At 39.1% G+C, this 25,280-nt stretch overlaps 1 protein-coding gene across 25 annotated transcripts in view; it reads right to left on the bottom strand.

Annotated features, from left to right (window-relative positions):
- MAP2 (microtubule associated protein 2) overlaps positions 1-25,280 on the bottom strand; it is a 254,639-nt gene that overhangs the window by 91,954 nt on the left and 137,405 nt on the right. For 22 of the 25 annotated variants that reach the window (XM_087919627.1, XM_087919638.1, XM_087919636.1 and 19 more), the window contains one exon: positions 1,781-2,071. In XM_087919627.1, the coding sequence (XP_087775753.1) occupies positions 1,781-2,042 (262 nt within the window). In that variant the 5' untranslated portion in view covers positions 2,043-2,071. The remainder of the gene's footprint in view (positions 1-1,780; positions 2,072-25,280) is intronic. The other 3 variants (XM_087919629.1, XM_087919625.1, XM_087919632.1) reach the window with 1 other exon arrangement.

Here is a 25,280-nt window from a genome sequence, read left to right on the forward strand (position 1 = left end):
TCATTGACTTTTTAGGATGGCAATATAGTACTTCAAAGAAAAGCCCTATTCCTGTCAGCTGTCAAGCCCTATTCAATAGACCTGTCAAAACATTCCTGGCTCATGAATTAATTAAACATCTTTTGGAACCCTGACAAGAGTCTGATGCCTTTTACGAGTGCAATTAGGGGGTTCATAGGCAGGTTGGGGTGTTGAAAAAAAAAATGGTAACAACAACAACAAAACCCCTTGTATATCTCTGAGTACAATGAAACAATTTTTTGCCTCAGAATGGCAAACTTCAAGAGTTATTGAGCTCAAACCAAACAATTAGCCTGAGATTATTATCTACCTCCTGAACCTGGCCTCCACATCCAAAAGTATATGAGATGTACCCCACCATTAAAAATGTTCTCTTTTGCTAAAACTAAAAACAGCATGCAGCAGACAAGGGGCTGTTATGACAATATGTTCTCCATATCTGTTTATTCATAGAGCTCTGTTATGGAAGGTTGGAAGGCACTAAGATAGATCTGCCTCTGCAGAAGGAGAACATCTATGCCAGGATTGCAGTATGTTGCATGAATAGACTAAGATCTGTTATCATTTATTGATAAATTTGTTTCATGAAGAATGTAAGTAAGGCAATCTGGAACTACTAAAAGAAAATCAGATAGTATTGCCATTAATAGTAAATGTCTGCTGAGGCTTTAATCAAAGCAAGTGTTGACTCTGCAAGGTGGAAAGACTAAGAAACCAATTCCATATAGGGGAGGACTACTTTTATTTAACACCAACAGTGCCTGCAGTAGACTCTTGCTAGTCTGAATGTGCTTCCCCCTATCTAACATTATTTTCCTGTGATCTAGGGAGGGACCTGAGGCATTTATTCAAATTAATTTCTTGACCTGAATTGAACCTCTTATCCAACCTTTGCTTTGGTAGAGGCTCTTCCTCCTGACCTTCAATATCATTCCCCTATGCCCCCTAAATCAGGCCATGTATTCATCAATGTATACTTCAGTTAATTCTATTATAAATGCAACAAAAATATCTGTAGCTGCATTTATAACTATAATGATACACTAACATCCATTTCTTTTTTGCTATAAAACAATTTTTCAAGTAGCACAGAATTCATTTTTATAAAGTCTACCATTGTTTGCACTCCGAAAACTAGAGTTTAAGGAAGAAGCATGACTTTGTTTAAGTTAGACCTTGATTCTATTCAGCAATTAAGATTTCAGCCCAATGTTTAGACTAGACTAGGCTAAGCTAGGCTAGGCTAGGCTAGACTAGAACAGAACAGAACAGAACAGAATTCTTTATTGGCCGAGTGTGATTGGACACACAAGGAATTTGTGTTGGTGCAAATGCTCTCAGTGTACATAAAAGAAAAGATACATTCATCAAGAGTCATAATGTACAACACTTAATAATAGTCATAGGGTACAATAAGCAATCGAATGATACTAGGAAACAGTCAGCTCTTGATAGTACCATAAGTCCTTGTTAAGATCTCATTGGCTTTCTAGCCTGAAAATACTAAAGACTACACCTAAGAGCAACTATATGTAAACACCTTTCTTTCTGTACAGTGCATTCTTCCTACTTTCTGAATTGGATCCCAATTCAAATACCCTGCACAGGTGTTTTTTAACAATATAACTATGTTACCTGCAGCAGCCTAAACTGATTCAAGTTATTAGGATACTATTGCCTAGAAAAATATTCTCTGCAATGCTTTCTCCCGTAAAAGCAAGAATTTCAAGAACAAAAGAGTAGTCTTTTGATAATTTACCTGCAGTGTCTTTCTCTCCTGTAGTTAGTTCTCCATTGATTCCATTTTCTTTGGTTCTGGAATATGAACTCTGTGGTCCAAGTGCACCATATTCTCCAGCTTCATCCTCTTTGTATGGAAACCCATTAGAACTTCTGACCAGTCCTTCTCCTGTGCCACTTTGTTCCTTCATCTCTGCGGCATGTGGATGTGAAGAAGCTTCTGCTATCTGACCCGAAGTCCAGTGTGGTGCCTTAGCTTCATCTTTCCTATCATCTGCCATACTTCTTGTCCTTTATAATTTTTCTTCTACTAAGAAGGGAAAGAGAAATCACTAGTAAACTGAAACATGCTGCAGACGTTCTTTCCCACCCATTGAAAAAAACTGAAACATGGTTGGATAGAGAAATGAGTAAGAAAGCACTATCTTGGGGATATGAAGAAAAAATATATATATTGAAAGTTTTATACTTGACTTCAATATAGTAACATGCACAGCAATTAGTTTTTCAGTAGTAAGAATTAATTAATAAACAATCAACTAAATTTATGCAAGGCTGTCCATTTTAGTCTCATTGTTTAGTGGGCTGCACAAGAAGAATAACTGGTCCAACATCACTCATTGACTTGTAAATGAATGCTAGTCTTCCCAGTTTAAGCCTTCAGCCATCAGCACTCAAATCCATGGCATGTCATTACTACCATATTACAGTCACATTACTAAATGCCTGTAGATGGTTGAATAAGACTGAGCTACTGCGTTTTGATATTATTTATTTTTTTCAAATTGCAGTATGGGTTCAACATTATATAGATAATGTAGGAGGGAGTTCCAGTCTCTGGATCATCAATTTCTGTGAATCTAAAACAAAGCATGGCCAAATAACATATATGTTGGAGTGACACCTCTCACCAGGTGAGACACTCTGATTTCTAAACTTTGAATTCCTCATTGGAAGCACTGTTGCCAGTGCTGAATCGGGAAAAAAAAAAGAGGGAATCCATGGTCATTGAACAGTGATACACATACAACCTACAAATAAATAAATAAAAAAGAATACTAATTCTAGTTCCAACCCAATATGGCCCCAATCGAATTTGAAGCAAGCATTCCAATAGCCCAGGTCTTTGGGTTTTTGAAGTTGGCTCCATTTGTAATACTGCAAGGAAGCAGTTTGAAGATATTATAAGTTGAAAGTTTATTCCTGTGTTATTTTAACAATCATGTGGAATAATACAATGTACTATATCTTACAGCTAAGGGACTTTTTGAAATGCCTGAATGCCCACTACTACTCGCTGTTAATCTTAGGAAGACTAAGGGGAGGTAGTTGAACTGAGTCAACTGCTTAGCATTTAGATAGGATGATTACTATCTTTGGGGCAATAGAAAGTTGCTATAGTAGTAATTCAGAAATATATTGGTTTATTTAGGCCAATGGATCTCAAATGGTTTACATTTTTCTGCTTACAAAATGCAATTACTTGAATACAAACAGAATGCCTTATGCTGAATCACCAAGAGTCTGATTTGACCAGTATTGTTTCTTTTTTTCTGGCAGCTATCCAAAACTGCAGAAATTAGATCTTTTCTAATTCAGTTCCAAGAACCCTTTTTTAAAGCTAAAGATAATAGGTAGTAATACAGGTCCTTCAGCATGCAAAGCCCATACATTGCCATGCAGCTATAGTCTCTATGATTATGATACAATGTGATACAGTGCTAGAGTCCTATCTTTAAAAAAACAACCAATACAGTTATAGACTATGATGTCCAGGAGCAATAGAAACTGGGGCTTTTGTACAAGTTGTGCAAAAGAGTGAACTCTGTCACATGAAACTTGTTGCAATACCATTATTCAAGAAGTAAAATAAAAAACCCTATTTATAGGGTTTATGGATGATGAACTGTTATCATCATCACAATTTGTCTGTGTACTTCATTTTATAGGAGAACGACCGGCAGAGCCAAGGGAAGAGGAGAAAAGAGGGATCAGCCTAGAATCACTACGTAGCCACAAATGATCTGTCCAATCTCCCCATGACCCTTATTAACGCTAACCTGGTGCTGACCTTTAGTTGAGAAGAATCCTGCACATAGACCTTTACCAATAAATCAGTTACACTGAACCTTCGTGTGTGGATCTGGTTTTTGTTGCAGATACTTTTTGATGTAAACTAACTCAAAGCAGCCCATATTATTAAAAGAAAGCTTGCAAAATGCCAAGCTTCCCAAATGAAATCAATACTGTAATTATGTGAATTTTAAAGATTGTACAATGCTAAACAACATTAAATGTATATATAATCCTAACAGAAATCCAGAAATACAATTTAATTAGCAAAACTTCTGCTTTTCATCAAATTAAGTGGTGATCCAGGAGCAAGGCTTAAGATTTGCTCTGGGTACCTTCAATTGCAGGTAACTAAATACTTAAAGAAAAAGGCCAATTATTTCAGTCTAGATATAGACTGGATAGAGAGAGGGGAAAAATCACACAATCTCCTTGTAGCAAAGTAGAAAAAATAGAAATACAGATATTCATATATTAAGAACATATGAAGCTTCTTTACCTACAGCACTATGATTGTCCTGGTGCCTCCTGTATCTTTTTTGGTTTCCTCAGGTTTTTTTTCAAATGGAAGTACAGCCGCTAATATATGGACCTTGCAGTGCACATAAAACTGTTAAAACTAAAAATGGGCAAAGGCGAATTGTTTTATAACTATCACAAATTCTCTTTATAAATTTATTTTTCAGGATTTATATGTATCTTGCTTTCCTTTATCCCTGATAAAATAAAATCCAATTATGAATCACGTCTATTCCTGATTTCAAAAGGTGAGCCTAGAGACAAGACTGTATGACTTCTGTGGCATTTAATGCTGCTTCTGATACGCTATGTATCTTCTGAAGAAGATGGAGGGCTTCAGTAAGTAAAAATAAAAAGAAAATAAGAACTTGAGGGAAGGACCTCAGTCTAATTCTGCCCAAGATCCTGAAGTTATGCTATAAAAATGATGGCCAGATATAAATTATGGAACAGATGTAAATCCAGATTGTGCCTAAAAGTAGTTTTACTGGCCTTAGCACAAGAAGCATCTTATAGAACAGAAAAAGCAAGCAAAGAAAAAAATTTAGACTTGCTAATATCAAGACTTGCTAACACAGGAAAATGGAGATGAAAGCAAGAGAACAATTGGCTGCAGAGGGATTAATTTTTCAACGGTTTTTTATGCACAATTAAAAGGCAAGTTTAATGTGGATTAAAAGCTTCCAGGTATAGAATAACATGTAACAAAATTTAAAATGGAATTATGTACCGATATGAACATGTATTTGCTAAAATATAAAAACTTCTGTTAAGATCAAAAATAGAAAAAGAACAAATTAAAGAATGTCTATAGAGATTCTCAGTCATCCAGGTCATGGTTATCCCAAAGATGCTTTTTCAAGAGGCAACTGAACTTTCTTGTTTTTCATTGAAGACATTTCACTTCTCATCCAAGAAGCTTCTTCAGTTCTGACTGGAAAGATTTATATTCTTCGCAGACACTGATCATTTGCTGTCATGCTAGTGTAAACATGACTTCTACAAGACAGTCAGGGGTGGGATTCAACTGGTTTGGACCATTTATGTAGAACCAGTTTCTATGATTCTGCACAGTTCGGAGAACAGGCAAATCATGCCTCTGGCTGGCCCTGCCCCTCTCTACCCGCCCATCCCTGCCCAGTCAGTCCTTACTCTGATGTCTTAACCACTTGAGATCATTTGGTTCTTAATATAAATGTTACCCATTAGTAAATTCTAGGTGTTTTCTTTTGAATAAATTTGGGGGGAAATGCAGACTTAGCACATGAAACTTTTGATGCAAAACTAGTTTATATCAAGATAAAGAAACTACAAAGCCATTGAATATATTATTCAATCTAATCTAGTCTATATTTTTCTAAATTTCACAATATGTATAAAATTATTCTCTGCCCTCTTAGTTGCTTCATTTCAGGAAAAAGCATGTAAGATTAAGCATGCATTTGTATTTGTGTTAAGCATAGCTTATGATCAATTAAAAAAACCATACATTTAAAAGATACAATGGCTGTCCTCGCTTAACAACTGCCTATTAAGCGACCATTAAATTTTATGATGATTAAAAAAACAATTTCACAACCAATTGTCACTTTTATGATCATTGTAGCATCCCATTGATATGTGATCACCATTTGGGCCAGTGGTGGGATTCAATTTTTTTTACTACCAGTTCTGTGGGCATGGCTTGGTGGGCGTGGCAGGGGAAGGATACTGTAAAATCTCCAGTCAGAGGTGGTGTTTACTGGTTCCTTGAACTACTCAAAATTTTCACTACCGGTTCTCCAGAACTGGTCAGAACCTTCTGAATACCACCTCTGATTCGGGTGCTTTGTAATGGACATGCATTTAGGATAGTTGCAGCATCCTACAGTCACAGGATTGCTATTTAGGTGCTTCATAACCAGCTTCCAACAATTGTTAATTAAGAATTAGTTAAGAATTAATGGAGAATGTGGAAGTGATATTGCAGGTCACAATCAGGTGATGTCTCACTTAATATCTGCAATGATTTGCCTAAAGAACACTAAGTGAGATCACAAGATTTCCCCAAGGACTACTTGCACTTGAAATGCCAAATACTTTAAGCAGAAATATCAGACTTTGACTCTGAGTCCCTGAAGTGGGCACAAACACATGTTTGTATCTGCAGCTGGCAGCAAATCTCGGAATGGCTCAGGAACTCCCTGGCTTAAAAAAGCAAATAAAGTGCTGGACAAGCCAGATATGGCATTCAGCAGGTTCTGACCAGTTCTGGAGAACCAGTAGCGGAAATTTTGAGTAGTTCGGAGAACCAGCAAATACCACCTCTGATAAGAGATTTTACAATATCCTTCCCCCGCCAAGCCACGCCCATAAAACCAGTAGCAATAAAAAAAATGGAATCCCACTGTTCTGTATTAACATACTCCAAAAGGTAAATTCTGATTGGTCCATACGAACTGCATTCTGATTGGCCGACTCAACAACCGTGATTGGCTTACTTGGAATCAACCGCGATTGGCCGAGCCGATCGCGGGAGATTCAAAGTACTGTCATTGGCCGACAAGCCGTGAGCAATCCCTATATGAAGGGCTGCCGCGGCTCCAAGATCTTGTACAGGTCTATTCAATGAAATAAAGAGCTTGAAGTACACTGGTCTCGCATCTCTGATTGGAACCGATCTACCCGATCTAACACCCACCACTGGGACAAACATCATAGCTGTACTTACTTTCAGCCCCAAACACATGAATTATGCATGGCTTGCATATTCCATGTGTGTGCGCGTGTGTGTGTAAAAAATAAGATTTTTAGAGCAATTTTCAAAAGTTCAAAATGCCTGCTACTGTCAAATGAACATTTAATCTTAAATTTAATTTTCATGTACTATATATGGAGAAGGCAGATATTCAGGGTAGTATTACTGGTATTATTCTGATTCAAAGCTGCAGCTTTGCTGAAGTAAAAAAAAATCAGAGTTGCAATCCAATAGGTCAGAGGAAGATCTCATGTTCTCATTTAACAAGTTCATGAGTAAGCAGTCTTGTCACAAATTTGTGCTGTATGAGCCCAGATCCTGGATCTTTGTTGTTATCAAGCATTGTGGGAGTTGTGTGCAGCCCTGAGTACATTTTTCATGAAAAGCCAGCAATCATCTGGGCAAGTTTTTCCTACCACTCTCTCTCTGATTTGCAACCCCTTCTTTTGGCCTGTATTAATTCAGTCAAACTTATTTAGAGCTCTTACCTTGTTCAACTGACATTTATTTCTATTTCTTGAAGGAATTAGTGAGGAAGGTTTGAATTATTATTCCCACAAGTGCATGTAATAATGCTTTAATTATTATTCTCGCACTTGCAAGACCATCTGTCTAGCAAGTTTCAACCCATTCTGGGTGTCTTTCCAAGGAAACAGTGCTGAGACTCTCCACCACAGGCAATGTGGGAGATTGAGGGCAGCTGGAGAGCAGGAAGTATATAGTACTGATTTAAAAGAAGAAAACTATTGATTTTAAAATTTAAAAAGTTATTTTAGCCTGGAAATAGAATAATACAATTTTGCCTCATCCTACTATTAGGTAACCATGAATAAATGAAAAGGACTGTCTCCTGAACCACTTGATTCATAATTAATTGGAAATTTCTTAATCTGGCCACTACTATAATGGTGAGAAAAGCTTCAATTCAGGCAGAGAGAAAGACAGTTATTGAAGTACTACACAGACCAGATGAAAACTCCTAATTGACAGAACTTCCTTCCAAAGAACAAATCAAACCTCAGATTATAAAATGTCAGAATAGATATCAATATTTGAGTGCATTTAGATGATATATACATATTTCATAGTATATTATAAAATACAATGTTCTATATAATTGATTTTTAGACAATAAAACCTACACTAAGAATTACACTTTTTTTCTGAAATTAGTAGGTTATGTAGGATTCTAAATGTATATATCCCAGAAAAACTGGCTGGAATGGTCAAGCATCGAGGGCTATTCTGAGTTGTACTTCAAATCATCCCAAGACTTCCAACCTGGGTTAAAACAGCCCTAAAATGTTAGCAAAATGATTTATGTCAATAGGAAACACATTTGCCTTTAATTTCTTACATCACAATTCATCCCAATAAAATTCCAAAATTTGAGTGGTACTAGGAATTTTCATTTGTTTATTCTTTGTCACTGACATTCTCTATCTCTGTTAATCTAACATTTTCTTCAACATCCTAAATATTTTCTTATTTTTCAAACATCAATTATATTCATTTTTAAAAGGATATCTAAATGCTAATCACAAGTTTATCTTTATTAATTTTTTAAATTATGCTATTATACAAAGCCAAAAGAAATATTATGCATATATAACTGAATTGCCAATGCAAAGTTTCACAGAAACTTAAAATTAAGATGAGGAACAATGAGAAAAAATGTGTCTGGAAACTTGCATCAGAAACAGAACACAACAGAATCACAAATTTACCAGATTATTTAAAATTCTTCTTCTTTACCCCTAAAAAAAACACTAATTCAAAAAACACTAATTCAGATTCTGTATTGATAAACATCGTATCAACAATCCATTGCTTTGCATGGGGAAGGGTAGATTGAGGACCAATCTAAACAAGACAGAGTGGCTGCTAATGCAGAAAATGAATTACAGAACAGTGTTGATGGGGGGGCGGGGTCAATAAATTTCAACAGCAGATGGAGAAACTGTTGTCTAAGTACTCTTTGACTAGCTTCTCTTCTTGGACTAGGAGGCATCAGCAACTATCATTTCTATTCTTGTCACTATCAGAATGGATTTCCATCATGAATTCTGCCCTTGAAAATCACCTAGAAACCTCACCTGGTGCAGAATGCAGCTGTCTGTGTACTAATGAGAATTTCTCTACATGGACGTATTAATACCAGTACTCTGAGAACTGCATTGTCTGCCAGTTTATTTATGGGTACAATTCAAGATGCTTTTGATAACGTACAAAGTCCTACATAAAGGCTTGGAATCTGGATAACTGTGGGGCTATTAATTCAAAGCAGAATTTGCCCATCAGAAAAGTGTGAATACAGAAATTACGCTAACAACTACACCTCTGTGAAATGTAACAAAATCACACAGAGGTATTTTTGGGATCAACCTGTTAAAACAGCAAGAACAGCAGGAGTGATAAAGTCCTGCCCCTTTTTACATACATGCAATTCAAACAATATGTGTTGAAAAGATAGATCTTCAATCACCCAAATCTGCCTGCTATTTTGATGCTGTTCAGCCCCCTGGAAAGCAATCTCTGCCAAAACTCCCTTCGTGGAATTAGCTTCCCCAGAAGTAAAATCTGCATCTTTGTTAACCTTTAGACAAGGTTGGTAAAATGGGTGTTTCAGGCATGTTGGATAAAAAAAAGTCTTTTCTGTTTGACTATTGTTGGAACATCATCCCCCAGACCGCAGACTGACCTTGACCTTGCTAGCCTTTTGCAAGGCCCTCAAAACATAGCTTTACCCACAGTCATGAGGACCTAGGAATGGGGTCGAGCCGATGCAGTGATTGTACTGATATTAAGGAGGGGTGGATTTACCTTGGCTCAGTATTTTGTTATACAGTTTTATATAGTTTTATATAGTTTTTTCTGTTTTTAAATGGTTGTACTATAGAAAAACAAAGTTTTTAATATTGGTTCAAATGCTTGTGTGCTGCCCAGCAGATATTGAGATGGAAGGCTATATAAATTAGATGACAGACAGACAGACAGAATGATGGCTATACCTAGAATGGGAGAGGGCTATATTGCTAATGATCTTATTAAAATGTGATTTTATAGTTGATTACTTTCATGGGATGCATTGTATAATTTATTATACACCTCTGTGTTAACCCACAGGTTCATATTTTTTTACTGAACCCACATAAAAGTACTTGAAAAAGAAACAAACAAAAGAAATAGAAAAAGAGAAAAAGATCTTTGAGAGTAGTGTGCAGTAAACACTGTAATGCCTTTGTTCAGCCTGGAGAAATAAAACAGAAATGCCTGTTAATGTCACATTTCTTGCCCATTTCAGACAAACACAGAGTAGTTGGCTGTTACATTTGAACAGTGAGATATCTTGATGGCTTTGAACTTTCTACTAAATAAACTGCTTCAAACCTGACATGATCAAATGTTCTTTCTATGAAGTATTAAAAAAAAGCAGGGATGATTCAATGCAGGATGGCTTTTTGGAAGGAGATGCCTTTCCATATTTTGTCAGAAAAGACTGAAGAAGGGCTGAAAAATCTGATTCCAGGATGAGAGAAATTACAATACCTTGGCCCTAGTGTTAGATTATATTGACTACAATACCTTGGCCTTAGTGTTAGATTATATTGAAGATAGAGAGGAGACTGAGGACAGGCTCTCTTCTCACTTATTTACAGACCTAGAGCAGAGCAGGTAGAAAACAATTAGTAAGAATGTACAGTATATTATTGTTATTCCTGCATCAGGATCTGAAGCCAGATCTGACGAGGTTCTAGAACAACCTAAGCAAAAAAGCAGCTAACCAGGAGCACTGCGTCATTGTATTCACTAAAATAGAAGGCTTAGGAACTGCAGCTTAAGATTTGTTAAAGACAAATACATTTCTATGAGGAATGTCATATGTCTATAATTTGTGGGTGCTTCTGACATGAAAAAAAAGGAGGAATGCCCTATATTTTAAGCCCTGCTTTCACAGAAAAGGTACCATTCTATAAAGAGGGTTGGGTTCTGTTTCTGCATCACATTTCTCCTCTTTATATGTGGAAATCTTTACGTTTTGAGATGGCCCAGAAAGAAAGACTTTCCAAATGCTCACAGCCTTTAAGGTCCAAAGATACCTCTTTACTCAAGAACAGTCCAATCCAAAGATGGACAGCATTCATCCAGTCCAAACAAATGGGACATTACTACAGTGAACTTTAGTTTGAAGAATTCTGTTTCAGTTCATTTCTGACAATGTTCTGTAACTCTAACAATAGAGAACTCTAACAATAATAAATGCTAAATTCTGGGCATGACATTTGAGCATCTGTTTGCTAATAAGCTTTTCACCAAAGCTATTTAAGAGATTCAGGCACAGCTAAGCTTGACTAGAACATCTATCTTTTACTATTTCACTAATGCCCAGAAAACATAATCTGAATCTGTTCCTCATTATAAGATTTCTCCCAGCCTTTTTTAACTTTATGGAATAAAGCAGGCATTTGCTAACCTATTCAATATTTTTCTTTCTGGTCTGGTCCAATTTCTAAACTTTCGAAAGAAAATCTCTACAAAAGATCAGAGACAAACTGTACTCCCATTTGTTCTGAACTCAAAAACAGCTTCCAAGCTGAAGCTCATGTACTGTACACAAAACATTAGCAAATTACTGATGCCTGCATTTCTTGCAGGTGTAGGGGAAGAGTGCACAGAATGACAGCATGTCACAGACTACAGTACTGTACTAACATTCAGAGCTAAACATAAAAATATACTGCATGAAATATTGCCCTTATTGGGCTAATGAACAGCATGGCAGCATACATGTAAATAGTGAACAGGTAAGTACTCTAATGAAAGCAGAAGCACTGGGGAATTCTCTTTTCAATGACAGAAATGCAATGAATACAGCTTATACAGCTCCAACTTACAACAGTAACCCCCTCATGGGATGCTGAATAGTAATGACGTCTGTCTGAAAACAGATGCTGCAGGGCTTTGAATGAAATCTAGTGTACTTTCTTACTCACTGAAAATGAGATGTTTGCCCCATTGATAACCTCAGCTCCTACCCAAAGGGGCTGTCTCTGGATGAAAGATTATTCTTAGCTTCTGCACACTTAATTCAATGAAAAGACTGTGTTCAAATATGAAAGCATTTGTCAGTTGAAATCCTGTCACACTTTCAGTCTGACATGACTAGGTCAGAATCACGCACTTGGTTCCCTGTCTCCTTAGATTGCATGAACCTTTTACTTTGTCCATCAGTTCTTAAATAGTTCATTTTTAATGGCTTGATGGCTTTCACTCTTGCTGGTCATAGCAGCAGCTGGTTCGGAGCTTGGGAATATCTAAAGTTGTTTATATCTTGCACAAAGGACCAGTGTGTTATAATGGTTAAAGAGTTGGGATAGTGGGAGGACTCAATACTCATCCTCAGCCACAGGAAACACCTTGGGGTAACTCTTATCTCAACAGTGTCTAGGTCAGTGGTGTCAAACTCAAGGCCCGGGTGCTTAGATCTGGCCCACTGGGCTGCCCTGGAAAAAACGAAGGAACAGTTTGTGGTGCCTCTGCCAGTGAAAACGAAGCTTGGGGGGCCGCTGGCAGCCCTCCTGAGCCCTGTTTTCCCTGGCAGAAGATTGCAGGAGGCCATCTAAGCCAAATTGGAGCATGCAAGGACTACAGGCAGCCCGCCTGAGCTCTGATTTTGCTGGCAGAAGGTTATAAGAGGCCATTGCAGCCAAAAACGGAGCTCAGGAGCCCATTTGCACTGGCAGAGTGCTCAGGCCACCACAAATGCCCCCAACATGAGTGACGCTGAGCTGGCCATGCCCACCCTGTCAAGTCCACCCCCCCCACCCCACCCCCCAAGGTCAACACAACCCTGATGCAGCCCTCAATGAAATCAAGCTTGACAGCCCCGGTCTAGGCTGTCTTGAGGACCTGTAAAAAGTGGGACATAAATTTAGTAAATAAAAGAAGTACCTCACAGCTTAAACAGTCACATGGAGGTTAATATACACATTATTGATACTTGTTGTTTTTCAATGAAACATAGCTTTTATTTAATAGGAAATCTACAATATATTTCATGGCAAGTCAAAGTCCAAAATAATTATCACATCAAATAATGATATTATTATCTATGTGATAAATAAGTCTAGCAAGATTTAGAGTCAACCCTAACAGGACAAAGTGTTTTGGTTTCTCTTTTTTCTGATTCTGATGAGGGGTCATCTTTGACCATTGCAGGGGTACACTCCTCCAATTGGGGCTGGTTTGTAATTTGGAGATCTTCATTGACTTGTGGCTCCTGTTCAAGGAGAAAAGGCAGCAATGGCTAAAAGTCTCTGATTCATTTTGTGTGCCAATGGCTCCCATTCCTGGACTGGGAGGCCTTGCTTATGGTCACTCACAACTCATCAAATTACTGCAATGCATCCACAGGTAGGATTCAGCCAATTCTCAAACCAGAATCGTTAGTTAATTGCTTATGCAGGAGAACCAACTAAAAATAGTGCAAGAGAACTCTCTCTCTCTCTCTCTCCCTCCCTCCCTCCCTCTCACTCCACTTAATAGCTCTGGGCAGACAGCCAAGAACCTCTTAACAGTTGCAGCTGAAATGCAGCTGATACACCTGAATCAAGAAAATAAACAACAGAAACTGAGGGATCATCTAGGGATCAGGAAGAAGGACAAGATTACAAACATTTTCATTATAAAGAGTATTAAGATTATCACCTTTACAGCCCTAAATAACACAGACCCTGGTTATAATCACAACTGTCCATTCCACTAGGGTGAGTGCACTCTACTTCCCTTCCTTTCAGTATCGACAGATCCTACTATGTAGTGCTATAAAATAGACCAGAAGATGTTTATGCATTGTTGCCTAGGTAACAGATCTTTTATCATAATTATTCTTCTGGTTAATGGTTCCTGCTCTTTGAAATATTTCCCAGGAATCCAATGGGCACCTACTATGCTAGCCTTCCAAAGAGCTGCAAAATCATGACTTTTCCAACATGACTGTACGTAGTCTGAGGCTGGATCCCAGAAAAAGTCTTTCTGGATGCATGAGGTGTGTTGTGGTTGGGTGTGCTGGGAGTTTCTGGTTATTTTATTATTTAATTTTTACTGTCTTCATTTTACTATTGATTATGAGCCACTCAGGATTGTATTTCATAAGCCTGGAGGAAGGGACATAATTTTTAGAAATAAATATCACTATTTGATAAAAAAAAATGATTAGAGAAAGACATAAATAGGATCCATTTTATTTCATGAATATTAGAGATGCCTTGTCATACTGAAAAGGAAGAATGATTTTACAAGTAGGCATGGCTGTAGCTAGAAATGTTCTTGTATGGTAGGATAGATTTTATAACAATATTCTGAAATGAAATGTAGTGGACCATGAAGAGTCATATATAAATACTACATTTATTTTAAGATTATACAGTGGCTAAAAGTAAGGATGCCTGAGAATACCACCAACAATCAAAAAACAAGCAAATCGTTTTAAAAATCTAATCAAGAATTCTCACTCAAGGTACAAATAACCAGGCTCAAAATATCCTATTTTGGACACATTATGCAAATACCTAACTTGTTGAAAAGGCTCCAATTCTGGGAAAGGTAGAAAGAAAGAAAAAGATGACAACTCAATCACAGAAAAATAGATAACTAAATTATAGTGATAATGAGTGCACTGTTGGAAGACCTGAAAGATCAGGTAGAGACAGATTTTCATGCCACACAACCAATCAATCAATCAGTCATATGCAAACATGATGCATTTGTCTTCTCCCCCCCGTCCCCCTCAAATACAAAATTTTGCATTCCATGTAGAAGGATAGTATGGACCAGGGGTCGCCAACCTTTTGAACCTCAAGGACCACCAAACTCATAATTTTAGATCCCAGGGATCACTAACCGGTTCTGTGGGTGTGGCCTAATTTGTGGGTGTGGCTTGGTGGTCATGTGACTGGCTGGGCATGGCTTGTATGTAAATATTATAAATATTTATATAAATATTGAATTTTTATAAAAAAGAGCAACTTTTACCCAAAATCAAGCAAAGCAGGCAGATTGAGTTGCTCACAGAATCACAGATTCATTCAGAGATCAATCTATCTGCCATTGGCTAGCTCAGTCTGTCACATAAAATTTGCTTGCAGGCAAACTCAGAAAATTAACTCACAACACACCATGCATGTAAATATTGACTTTTTTTATAAAAAAGAGCAACTTTTACCCATTTCTAATTTATGACTGGCCTCCTCAGAGCTACTTGACCTGTTTTTGGAGTTTTGACAGCTTTAGATCAGGGGTCTAAATCTCACCCCTGCCTGTGTGTGTGAGAGAGAGGGAGAGAGAGAGGTTGGATCAGATCTCTCTCTCACCCCCCACCAACGCCAGAAAGCCACCGTCAGTCAAAATTCATATTAGTGGTCTCTGGGATTTAAAATTATGAGTTTGGTGGTCCCTGAGGTCCAAAAGTTTGGTGACCCCTGATCTATAGGGGTGAGCCTGAGAGAGGGAAAGAGAGAGAGAAAAGAGAGAGACAAAGAGAGGAAGAAAACAAAGAGAAAAGGGAAAGAAAGAAAAAAGGACAGACAAAGAAGGGGAGATGGAAGGAAGTGACAGAAAGAAAAAGAAATAAAGAAGGAGGGAGGGAGGGAGGAGAAAGATAATGAGATATCTATTCTAGTCCAATCACCTGCTCCAGCAGGGATAGAAGGGTGTGTGTGTGTGTGTGTGTGTGTGTGTGTGTGTGTGTGTGTGTGTGTTCTCCTTGTAATTTACCGGAACATTTTGGTTTTGCCTTCTTCAGAATTGGCACTGTAATACATTGAGGGAAAATAATTTTTAGGGTGGAGATCTGGTCCAATGGATCCTGTTTAAAGCCTCAACAAAATGTGAGAGCTTCCTAATAGTCTTGACCATGTTTCATCCACAAAACCTTTAATAGAAGCCAAAGAGGTTTCAATGTGCTGGCAAAGATGTTTCAATGTGGAAAAGGGCCTCAGTCTCAACTAGGCCTCATTCAATCTGATGCATCAGATCAGGGGTGTTTGAGGCACCGGCCAGCCCTGCAGGTTCACTCATTGACTGTAGCACTGCTCCGGAGCCGACACCTCCAATGCAGAAGTGGTGGCATGTAATATGCCGCCGTGGCCGCGTTCAATGTGCTGCCCCCCTGCTGCCTCTTAGCGCCCCTCTGCCGGCCCCTTTGGGGATGCTAAGAGGCAGCGGGGGGGGGCGGCGCATCGAACACGGCCATGGAGGCACGTAACCTGCCACCGCTTCTGCATTGGAGGCGCTGGCTCCGGAGTGCTACAGTCAATGAGTGAACCTGCAGGGCTGGTGCCTTGAATGTCCCCCTGCTGCCCCCCTTGCCTCTTAGTGCCCCCCCAAGGCATCCCATCCCCCCAGGGGTGGTACCGCCCACTTTGGGAACCACTACTCTAGTAAGTAGTATCATATTACCAGAGAAAAAGCTACGTAAGATTAGGTTAATGCCTTTTTGGCTATGTAGTTACAGTGGGCTCTAGCACTTAGATCATTAGAGATGAGTACTCCAAGATCCTTGACAGAGTTTGGATCATCAACTAGGTCTTTACTATTCAGCCTGTATTTTATTTTCTGATTTTTTTTGCCAATATGTAAGACAGAGCATTTATTTGTTGAGATTTGAAGTTGCCATTTGTTTGACCATTCTGATACATAGTCGAGGTCTTTTTGAAGGGCAGCAGTATTGTCGGTGGTGTTGAATAGCTTTACATCATCAGCGAAGAGAATGCAGTTGCTCTTAATACGATCACAGAGATCATTTATGTAGAATATGAAGAGGGTTGGTCCTAGAACACTGCCTTGGGGGACACCACTGTTGACAGGTTCAGAATTTGATAGGACGCTCCCAATTTTGACCATTTGTTGTCTGTTTGACAGGAATGCTTTTGTCCAGTTATGCAGGTGTCCAGAGATACCATAAGATTTTAGTTTTAGGAGTAGTTTGTCATGCACCGCTGAATCAAAGGCTTTACAGAAGTCTATTTAGATTGCGTCTATTATTTTGCCCTGATTGAGTTGTGTAGTCCGTATGTTTCTGCAGTGTAAGAGTTGCAGATTGCAGGATAGTTTTTTCCTGAAATCAACTTGTTTATTAGAGAGTAGGTTGTTTGTCTCTAAGTGGAGGGTTAGGGTTAGGGTTAGGATTAGGGTTGGGGTTAGGGTTTGTCCGAAATTTTCAACTAGGCTGGGGTCTCCCTTTTTGAAGATGGGGATGACTGTGGCTTGTGACCATAGTTTTGGCAAGGAGCTGGTCCTGAAAGATTTTTCAAAGATTATGATTAGAGGTTCGGCTATGGCAGTGGGTAGCTTTTTTAAGAAGTAGGCACATATTCTGTCTGGTCCAATAGATAGGGATGGTTTTACATTGTGCAGTGTTTTTTCAACACTGTCTTCTGTAAAATCGATATGTATTAGATGATTGTAGTTGTCTGTGATTCGACTAGGAAATACTGGGCATGATCCATTGCTGTTTACAAATACTGAGCCAAAGAATGTGTTAAAGAGGTTGGCTTTAATAGTGTTGTTGTTGCAGTCTTTATCATTTGGTCCTTTCAGGGGTGGGATGGACCTTGAGTCTTTTAGTTTGTTGTTTACAAAATTGTAGAATGCGCAGGTGGAATTGGTGCATAGAAGGATTTCCTTTTGTTTAATGTGATAATTGGTGCATTCAGTCTTTATCTGGTGGTATAAATTTTTGTATCGGCTTTTGAAGTTGGCAACGTGACCGGATTTGTTTTTCCATCAAAGTGATCTCTTTTTGGATTGAAGCTTCCTTATTGTTATGGGTAATCTGGTTTTTTCTGGTTTTTGGAGTTGTTATTGGTACATATAGTTTGATGATTCTTTTGACTTCAAGTAAAAATATGTTGTAATGGTCTTCAACAGTATCGCATCCAGTGAATAGAAATTGCCAATCAAGGGATGAGAGATCGTTGTCTATAAGATCATAATTGCCTTTTTTGAAGTCATAATTGGGGATTACATCGTTGTGTTGATTTTTATTTGGACGTATGTTGAGACAAAAGTCAATCATGCTGTGGTCTCTGTTGGAAAAGGGTTTTTTAATTTGTGTTCCATAAATTGAATTCAAACAAGCAGAAGATGAGATCGAGGCAGTTGTTAAGTCTAGTATTGTTGGTTACTAGTTGTTCCAGTCCCAGGTTTGTTACAGCATTGTAGAAAGTTGCATGTATGGGTTCAGTTTTACATTCGTTTAGGGTCCAGTTAATGTGCGGTAATTGATGTCACCAAGAAAGATAAAGGTGTGTGGGCAGGATGTTGCCCGTGTTAGTAGTGAATTTAGCTTGTTTACATGTTCGATGTCATAATCAGGTGCTCTGTAACATAGTAAGAATCGAAATGTGATATTTAAGGACAGTTCACAGGTGATGGTCTCAGGAAGAGCAAACTTGGATGTTTTTTAGATGTAAGGACTTTTTATAGAAGGTAGCAACACCACCTCCTCTACAGATTTCACAATCTGATTGGTAAATATGATAGTCTCTTACTGTGGTAATAGAGTCAAGGAGAAATGCATTGAGCCATGTTTCACAGACAAATACGATGTCAAATTTAGCCATATTTATTAAGAGGAGAAATTCAGGTGTTTTTTATTCTACTGCAATACCGTTTGGCAATTCAGAGACGCAAGCTGGAAGACCACTTTGTGACTGCTCTGCCACCAAAGCAACCTATCCTGGAATTGTGAAATCTGGAGGGAGGATATTTAGAAACACAAATAAAGCAACCTGGCTTTCTTCAAAAAATGTCATCAATTGAGGTATGTCATCAAAAAATGTCATAAATTTTCTGAATTTACTCACATAATGGAAAATCTCTTTTTGGCATTCTTTCAACCACAGAAGATCTGCAACCACAAATAACCGTTGCAAATGTTTTGATTTAATACTCCCCACCTCAAGCACATACATAAAAGCCTCGTTTTCTGTTGGCTACAATCCTTTTAAATTGCTATGTTGCCATGAGAACTTGATTAAAATACCACCTACAGGTTGGGAAGGGAGGGGGAGGGGGAACATCTTCTAACCTTTTGGAAAATGCTAGTCCTACTATATATGTGCTGCATTGCAGTATTTTCCCAGTCACCATAAATGTTCTGCAGTACAAGGCAGCTGAAATGTCTTGACAGCTTTTATTTTACTGAACACTTTCTGCTGGAAAATATTTTGCAGTCAGAACACTTTCTAACCAGTACATATTGTCAACACAATAATATTCATGTATATCCAGTAATCTTTTGTATAGGTAGAAATATTATTAGCACAGAGATCTAGACCAAAAATTACAAATGGGTTTTTTTAAAAAAACTCTGGAAGGTAATAAAGTTCCAGGTGTGCATGTCTGCAAAATACTCTCGGAAGCCTAATAAATTTGGAATTCATTCCGTTACCTAATTTTATACATTCTGGGTTAATGAGTAATGTAACATGGGATTGTAATAACACATTCATCTGATGATTTGCCAAGGGAAAAAAGGAGGGCACCATGGGTACTCTTTTGAATTATTAAGGACTAATCACAAAATAAGTGTTATTGATAATGCCCAAACATATCTAGTGGCAACACTAGGGAGGAATATCACTCAAGCCTGACATAGGAAAAAGATCCCTCTTCACAGAGTGAAATACTGTACACTCCCTATTTATGCATAACTCTTTTCTGAGAAAAATAATGGAAAAGTAGTGAATAATCTTAATGGATAAGTAATGGAAAAATACATAATGACAAGTTTGTAATTAAATTATCTCTTGATAATATTTCTCAACCACCACAGAACTAATTATTAATTCAGAGTAATTTATAAAACTGAAATTTAAAAACATTTTTATTCCCAAAGAATCTTTAGTATAGCAAAAAATACTCATCAGAACCTTCTAGAATACAACTAGCACAGATCACATCCAGAAAAAGGGTTGCTGGGCATAATTCTTCTAGCTTTCCATGATAACTTCTGACCACACAAGTTGCCTGAATTTATTTAGATCTCAAGCAGGAAGAAGGGAAAAAGAGAGTAATATTCATAATACCAGCTGAACATTACCATCCTTGGCTGAACTGTAGATGCCATGGAGATTTCCAGAGGCAATCAGGGTCTGAGTGGATGAAATAAGTTCCGACTGCCGAGATCAAGTTGTTCTTTGTCAATAGACATCCAGGAACATTGGACCTGATATGGGACACTAGATTGGATTACACTGCCCTGAGGGACACAGTTCATGTCCTAACATCTGCCTGGACATGCAACTGCTTTTCAAATAGCAAGTGGAAGCAAAGGCAAGGAAGGACTTTGTCCAGCTCTGTCCGGTGGCCCAGCTGCAACCCTATGATGCTTTGACAATTATAAATCATGTTTTTATCACCACTCATTTGAATTACCTTAATATGCTCCCTTTGGAGGCAACTGAAACTACAATTAATCCAGAATGCAATGGCTGGATTTATGATAGATAAACCTTTCACCATGGAGATAATATTGCTGCTAAAGTTGTTGCACTGGTTACCACCAAGTTCTAGGATGCTTGTCAAAACCCTGTATAACACAGCACTGGTTATACCAGACATTACCTTGCCAATCTGCCTAAGAACAATATGAGAAGGCCTGATAAGAATCCCATGCTATATGAAGCCAGAGGGATGTACAAGCCACAGGCCTTTTCTCTTGTGGCCCCTGCACTCTGGAACTACCTGTCTGGAAAGAATGTGCCCCATCCTCCTTCCAGGCATTTCACAAAGCTGTTAAAACTACACTATTTTACCATTGTTTTAATGAGAGTTGAATGCTTAATGGCAGCTATTTTGGGGAGGTGGTTATTAATTTTTATGTGATTTTTTTTTTACACTTTACTCTGTCATTCAGAGACTAACAATGTGGTGGGCTACCAAAACTATAAAGCAGAACAATTAAATAAATAAATAACACAGACTTCCATTTAAGCATGAACCAGTTAGCTACAAATATATACATGTTCTTCACCACATGTTCACTTTGTACATAAACATTTAATTCTAAATTGTAACAAAAACTGCTGCTAAATACTTTGATAGATAAACTAGATGTGAAAAGGCAGTCATGCTTCTTTATTCTCTGTATCAATAAGACCTGTGGCAAGGGATTGAAGAAATATTTTATAAGCAAACAAAAAAACAAAAAAGCATCAAAAGTAGAAGCTGAACTTACTGAACTCTCATCAAGTCAAGCATTTTTCTTCCCAGACCAGCTGCAAGCCACCTAGAGTGCAATGAGTAGTGAGCATACACATTGATGTAATAAATAAATGCACAAAGTGTAGGAGGCTTCATTCATCCTCTCCTCTACTTCTCTTTGGATGTAAAATTAGTTTATAAAGCAGAGAAGAAGGCAATGTCTACGCCTGATACGTGAACATCCAACGTGACTGTCCAAATTCTATATTTTTCTCCTCTTCAAAATCTATACGTATCATTATAAAATATATCATTAGTATGCCATAAAAATAACTTTTATACCTTAGTTTCATTGTACGTTATGATGCTAGAAAAGGGGTGTCAAACTCAAGGCCCGCGGGCCAAGTGCGGCCTGCAATGTGGTCAGATCCGGCCCACGTGGCTGTCCTGGAAACAGAAAAGGTCTGGCCTGCATCACTTCAGCCTGGCCTGGCCCCACCCATCCCGACAGGCGCGCATGTGTGCATGAGGCAGCGGGCGTACACGTGCACAGGCCATGTCATCCCAGTAGGCCATGTCATCCCGGCAAGCACGTGTGTGCAAAGAAGGCAGGCAACAAATGCACAGACCTGGCCCATGCCATCCTGGCAGGTATGCGTGTGCACAGGAGGGGGCAAGCATACGTATGCACAGGCCTGGATCTACAGGAGGCGGGCGCGCACACATCTGCCAGGATGGGGTGGGTTGGGTCTGTGCACATGTGCACCCACATCTTGTGTGCACGTGTGCCTGCTGGGATGGCATGGGCCAGGTAAAGTGGCACATGTGCCCGCCGGAATGAGAGGGCAGGACCAAAGCAATGCTGGCCGACCCCTTACCATTTCCAGGATGGCTGCCTTACAAGCCTTTCACATTCCCCTCACATATCCAATGAACTTTGGCACCACCGAGGCCGCCAGCATCTTGCACAGGTCCATTACACCACCACCATAGATGCCCGGAGTGCCAGGTTCACCCAGCCCAAAGGAGGCAAAGTGGCCAGCTAGAAAGGCCAGGTAGAACAGTGATGGGATTCAGCCAGGATGGCCAGTTCAGGTGAACTGGTAGTTAAAAATTCTGCCTGGCCCCACCCACCACCCACCCTGTCCCACCACTAATTATTAGCCTTGCACGCCTTGGCTGGTGCCTTAGAGTTATACTGCGGCATAGCTGTAGCTGCTCTTTGGCTCCCTTGCTTCAACCATGTGGCCCAGCCTACTTGTCTGCCTTTGCTGGGGCCTAAGGTGTGGCGGCCTCCCGCTCGTCTGACTTGGCCTACTCCCAACCACTCTAGCAGCAGAACATCCAGGTAAGCACAGCCCGGGTGCCCCCCTCAGAAAAGCAGGGCTGGGACAGTATCCTGGTAGTTTCTAGATAAGAATGCTTCTCCCCCTTTCTCCTAAAAGCACTCTCAAATCCTCTCAATGAAAACATTTGTTTCCTCAAAATGAACTGGTTAGAGCTGAGGCTCTAGTACACATGGATTGCAACATTCTTCTATTATGATGCAGGAATTTTCAAACAAATTGCTTCTCCTTAACTGAATCAACAATGCAGTAGAGACATCCAAGCGCCTTCAGCATTAGCAGCTTTGCCATCATTCCTAGTAGACTGTACTGCAGCAGAAATAATTCAGCATTGTTTAGCTCAGGGGACATGTGTAAGTAGCTATATGGTATCTATTTGCTGTAGGGATGGCAGCTGGACATAGATTTAATCAAACCATTGTAATGTCTGCAACTTCCAAATGATCCAGCTAATAGAAAAACAATGAGGTTTGTCTGGTCCAGTTATTTTATTAGCATAAACAGAGATTAACACTTGTAAGCTTCCCTAAAGCAAGCTCGTAATTAAGTATACTGTACTGTATATTATATAAATGAAGCAACACTTGTTTTGTAAAACTGTGCTGATTGACACCTGTTCCACAACCATTCTTTGTACACTGACACTGACAGCTTTTTGGCCATCAGAATAAATCTACCCTATGACCTGGTTTACACATGCACAATTCAAGTGTCCTAACATTGTAGGAAAGAGTTCTAATATAAAAAAATATTTTTAAGCCCTTCAAAATAATTAGATGGCAGGATGTAGCATAATCAAGAATTCTTGCAAAACAGCCAATTTGAAAATACATCTGACTGTGGAGTCAAAAAGGTGGGGGGAAGGGAAGAGAAATGTGTTAGCCAGTAGTGTGCTTCCTTTTAGAAAACACAGCTGAATTTGAGAATCTCATGCAATAGCAGGCCTACTGCCTGTGAGGAAAAGTGCAGAGAAATCTATTAGGGAGCTCTATAGATTACCCAGGAAAGCCCTATCACTAGACATTTTACACCAGGGGCTCCACTGCCATTTTGAGAATATGTTGTGACCACTGCCTTGCTTTGAGAGTATGATTCACCAGGGGTAGGATGGCCCCTCCCTGCGCTCCATTTTTGGCCACCTAGGCCTCAGGAAAACCTCCTGGGAGCAAAAATAGCCTCCCAGAAAGGCAAAAAACGGAGGGGGGGGGGAGGCTCTGCGCTCTATTTTTTGAGCTCCTGGGTCTCAGGAAAGCCTCAGCACACACACACCCGCACGCTCCTGGGCCTCAGGGAAGCCTCCTGGGCAAAGCAGTAAGACAGCAAGGGGGAACCCAGCACAGCTGATCATTGGAACAGCTGATTGTCGGGAGGAAAAAAAAAGAGAAACACCAGTTTGGCCGAACAGTAGCATTTTTTACTACCAGTTCGCCTGAATTGGTAGAATCCCACCACTGCAACTCACCCTTTTACATAGTGGCTGCTGGGATGGACTGATCAGATGAACCAGAGAAATGGTGATGCTAGGACAGAAAGCCAGGAGGCTATCCAGGGAGAGAGGTCTGGGAGGACCTACAAGGGCTCAACCGTGATTCATTCCACAGATACTTCAAAAGTTACTCTGCGCTCCCAACCCCAACTTGTTGCCAGGATTTGCTATTATTTCTTAGAGTTATACCTCCAGCTTTATTTTTGTACAACTCAACCTACCTTCTTTCTCTACTACAATCCTGTGAAATCAGCCTGAAAGAAAACGACTGGCCCAAAGTTACCCAGCTAGCTTTCATGACTAAGGGAGGAGCCAACTCACAATCTCCTAGTTTCTAGTCCACCATCTTAACCTCTGCACCAAATTGATTCTTTGGTATTCTTTTGATTTTAATCCTTCCTCTCACTGGGAAACAACAGAGAAAAACACATTTCAATGAGAAGGATTTTGAAAGAACAGTCAAGCATCTATTTGCTTTCTGGCTGACTGTCATATGGGAGCTAGATTAGAATTATGCAGTAAAATTCACACACTTGTGCATTGAAATGGGCTCACACCATACAGACTTTCTAAACCAAAATACTGATTGTTGCATAAATGATGCTTTCTCTTTGCAATTATAGCCCACATAATATATATGAAGGGCTGGGGGATAATTTGGATTTATAATTAATGCTGCAGCATTTATAAATGCCTTATAGAGAACAATGTAGCAGAGTTATCATTAGAATTACAACCTTTTAAAATAACAATGCACTTTGCTTTATAGCCCCTCAGGCAGGGGTGAATCTGAGAGTTGCTTCTCTGATCATGACAAGAGGAATCATTCTTAACTCACTGCTTGAATGATAGACCAGCCACTAAATGATCATTAATCATTTATGATGCAGAGAGAGACTATAAATGTTTACAATAATCAAGTGTCCATAGATTATCTTTCTTTGAATCATGAATGTTTCTTCCTCATCATGTCTGAAATAAGTTTCCAGTGCTGAATCCACTGAGGTTATTTGTATTTATCTCTAGGTTAATAAGACCTTCACAAATGTTTAATATGTTTGTTGATAATTTGGATCTTTTTAAAATTTGCACTCCTCAGCAAAGCAGGGGCTGGTGCTCTGCAGAAATACTAATATGACACCTTGATGTC

The sequence above is a fragment of the Pseudonaja textilis genome, chromosome 1 (genome assembly GCF_049901715.1).
Source record: "Pseudonaja textilis isolate UNSWEBS1 chromosome 1, rPseTex1.2, whole genome shotgun sequence".
NCBI lineage: Eukaryota > Metazoa > Chordata > Lepidosauria > Squamata > Elapidae > Pseudonaja > Pseudonaja textilis.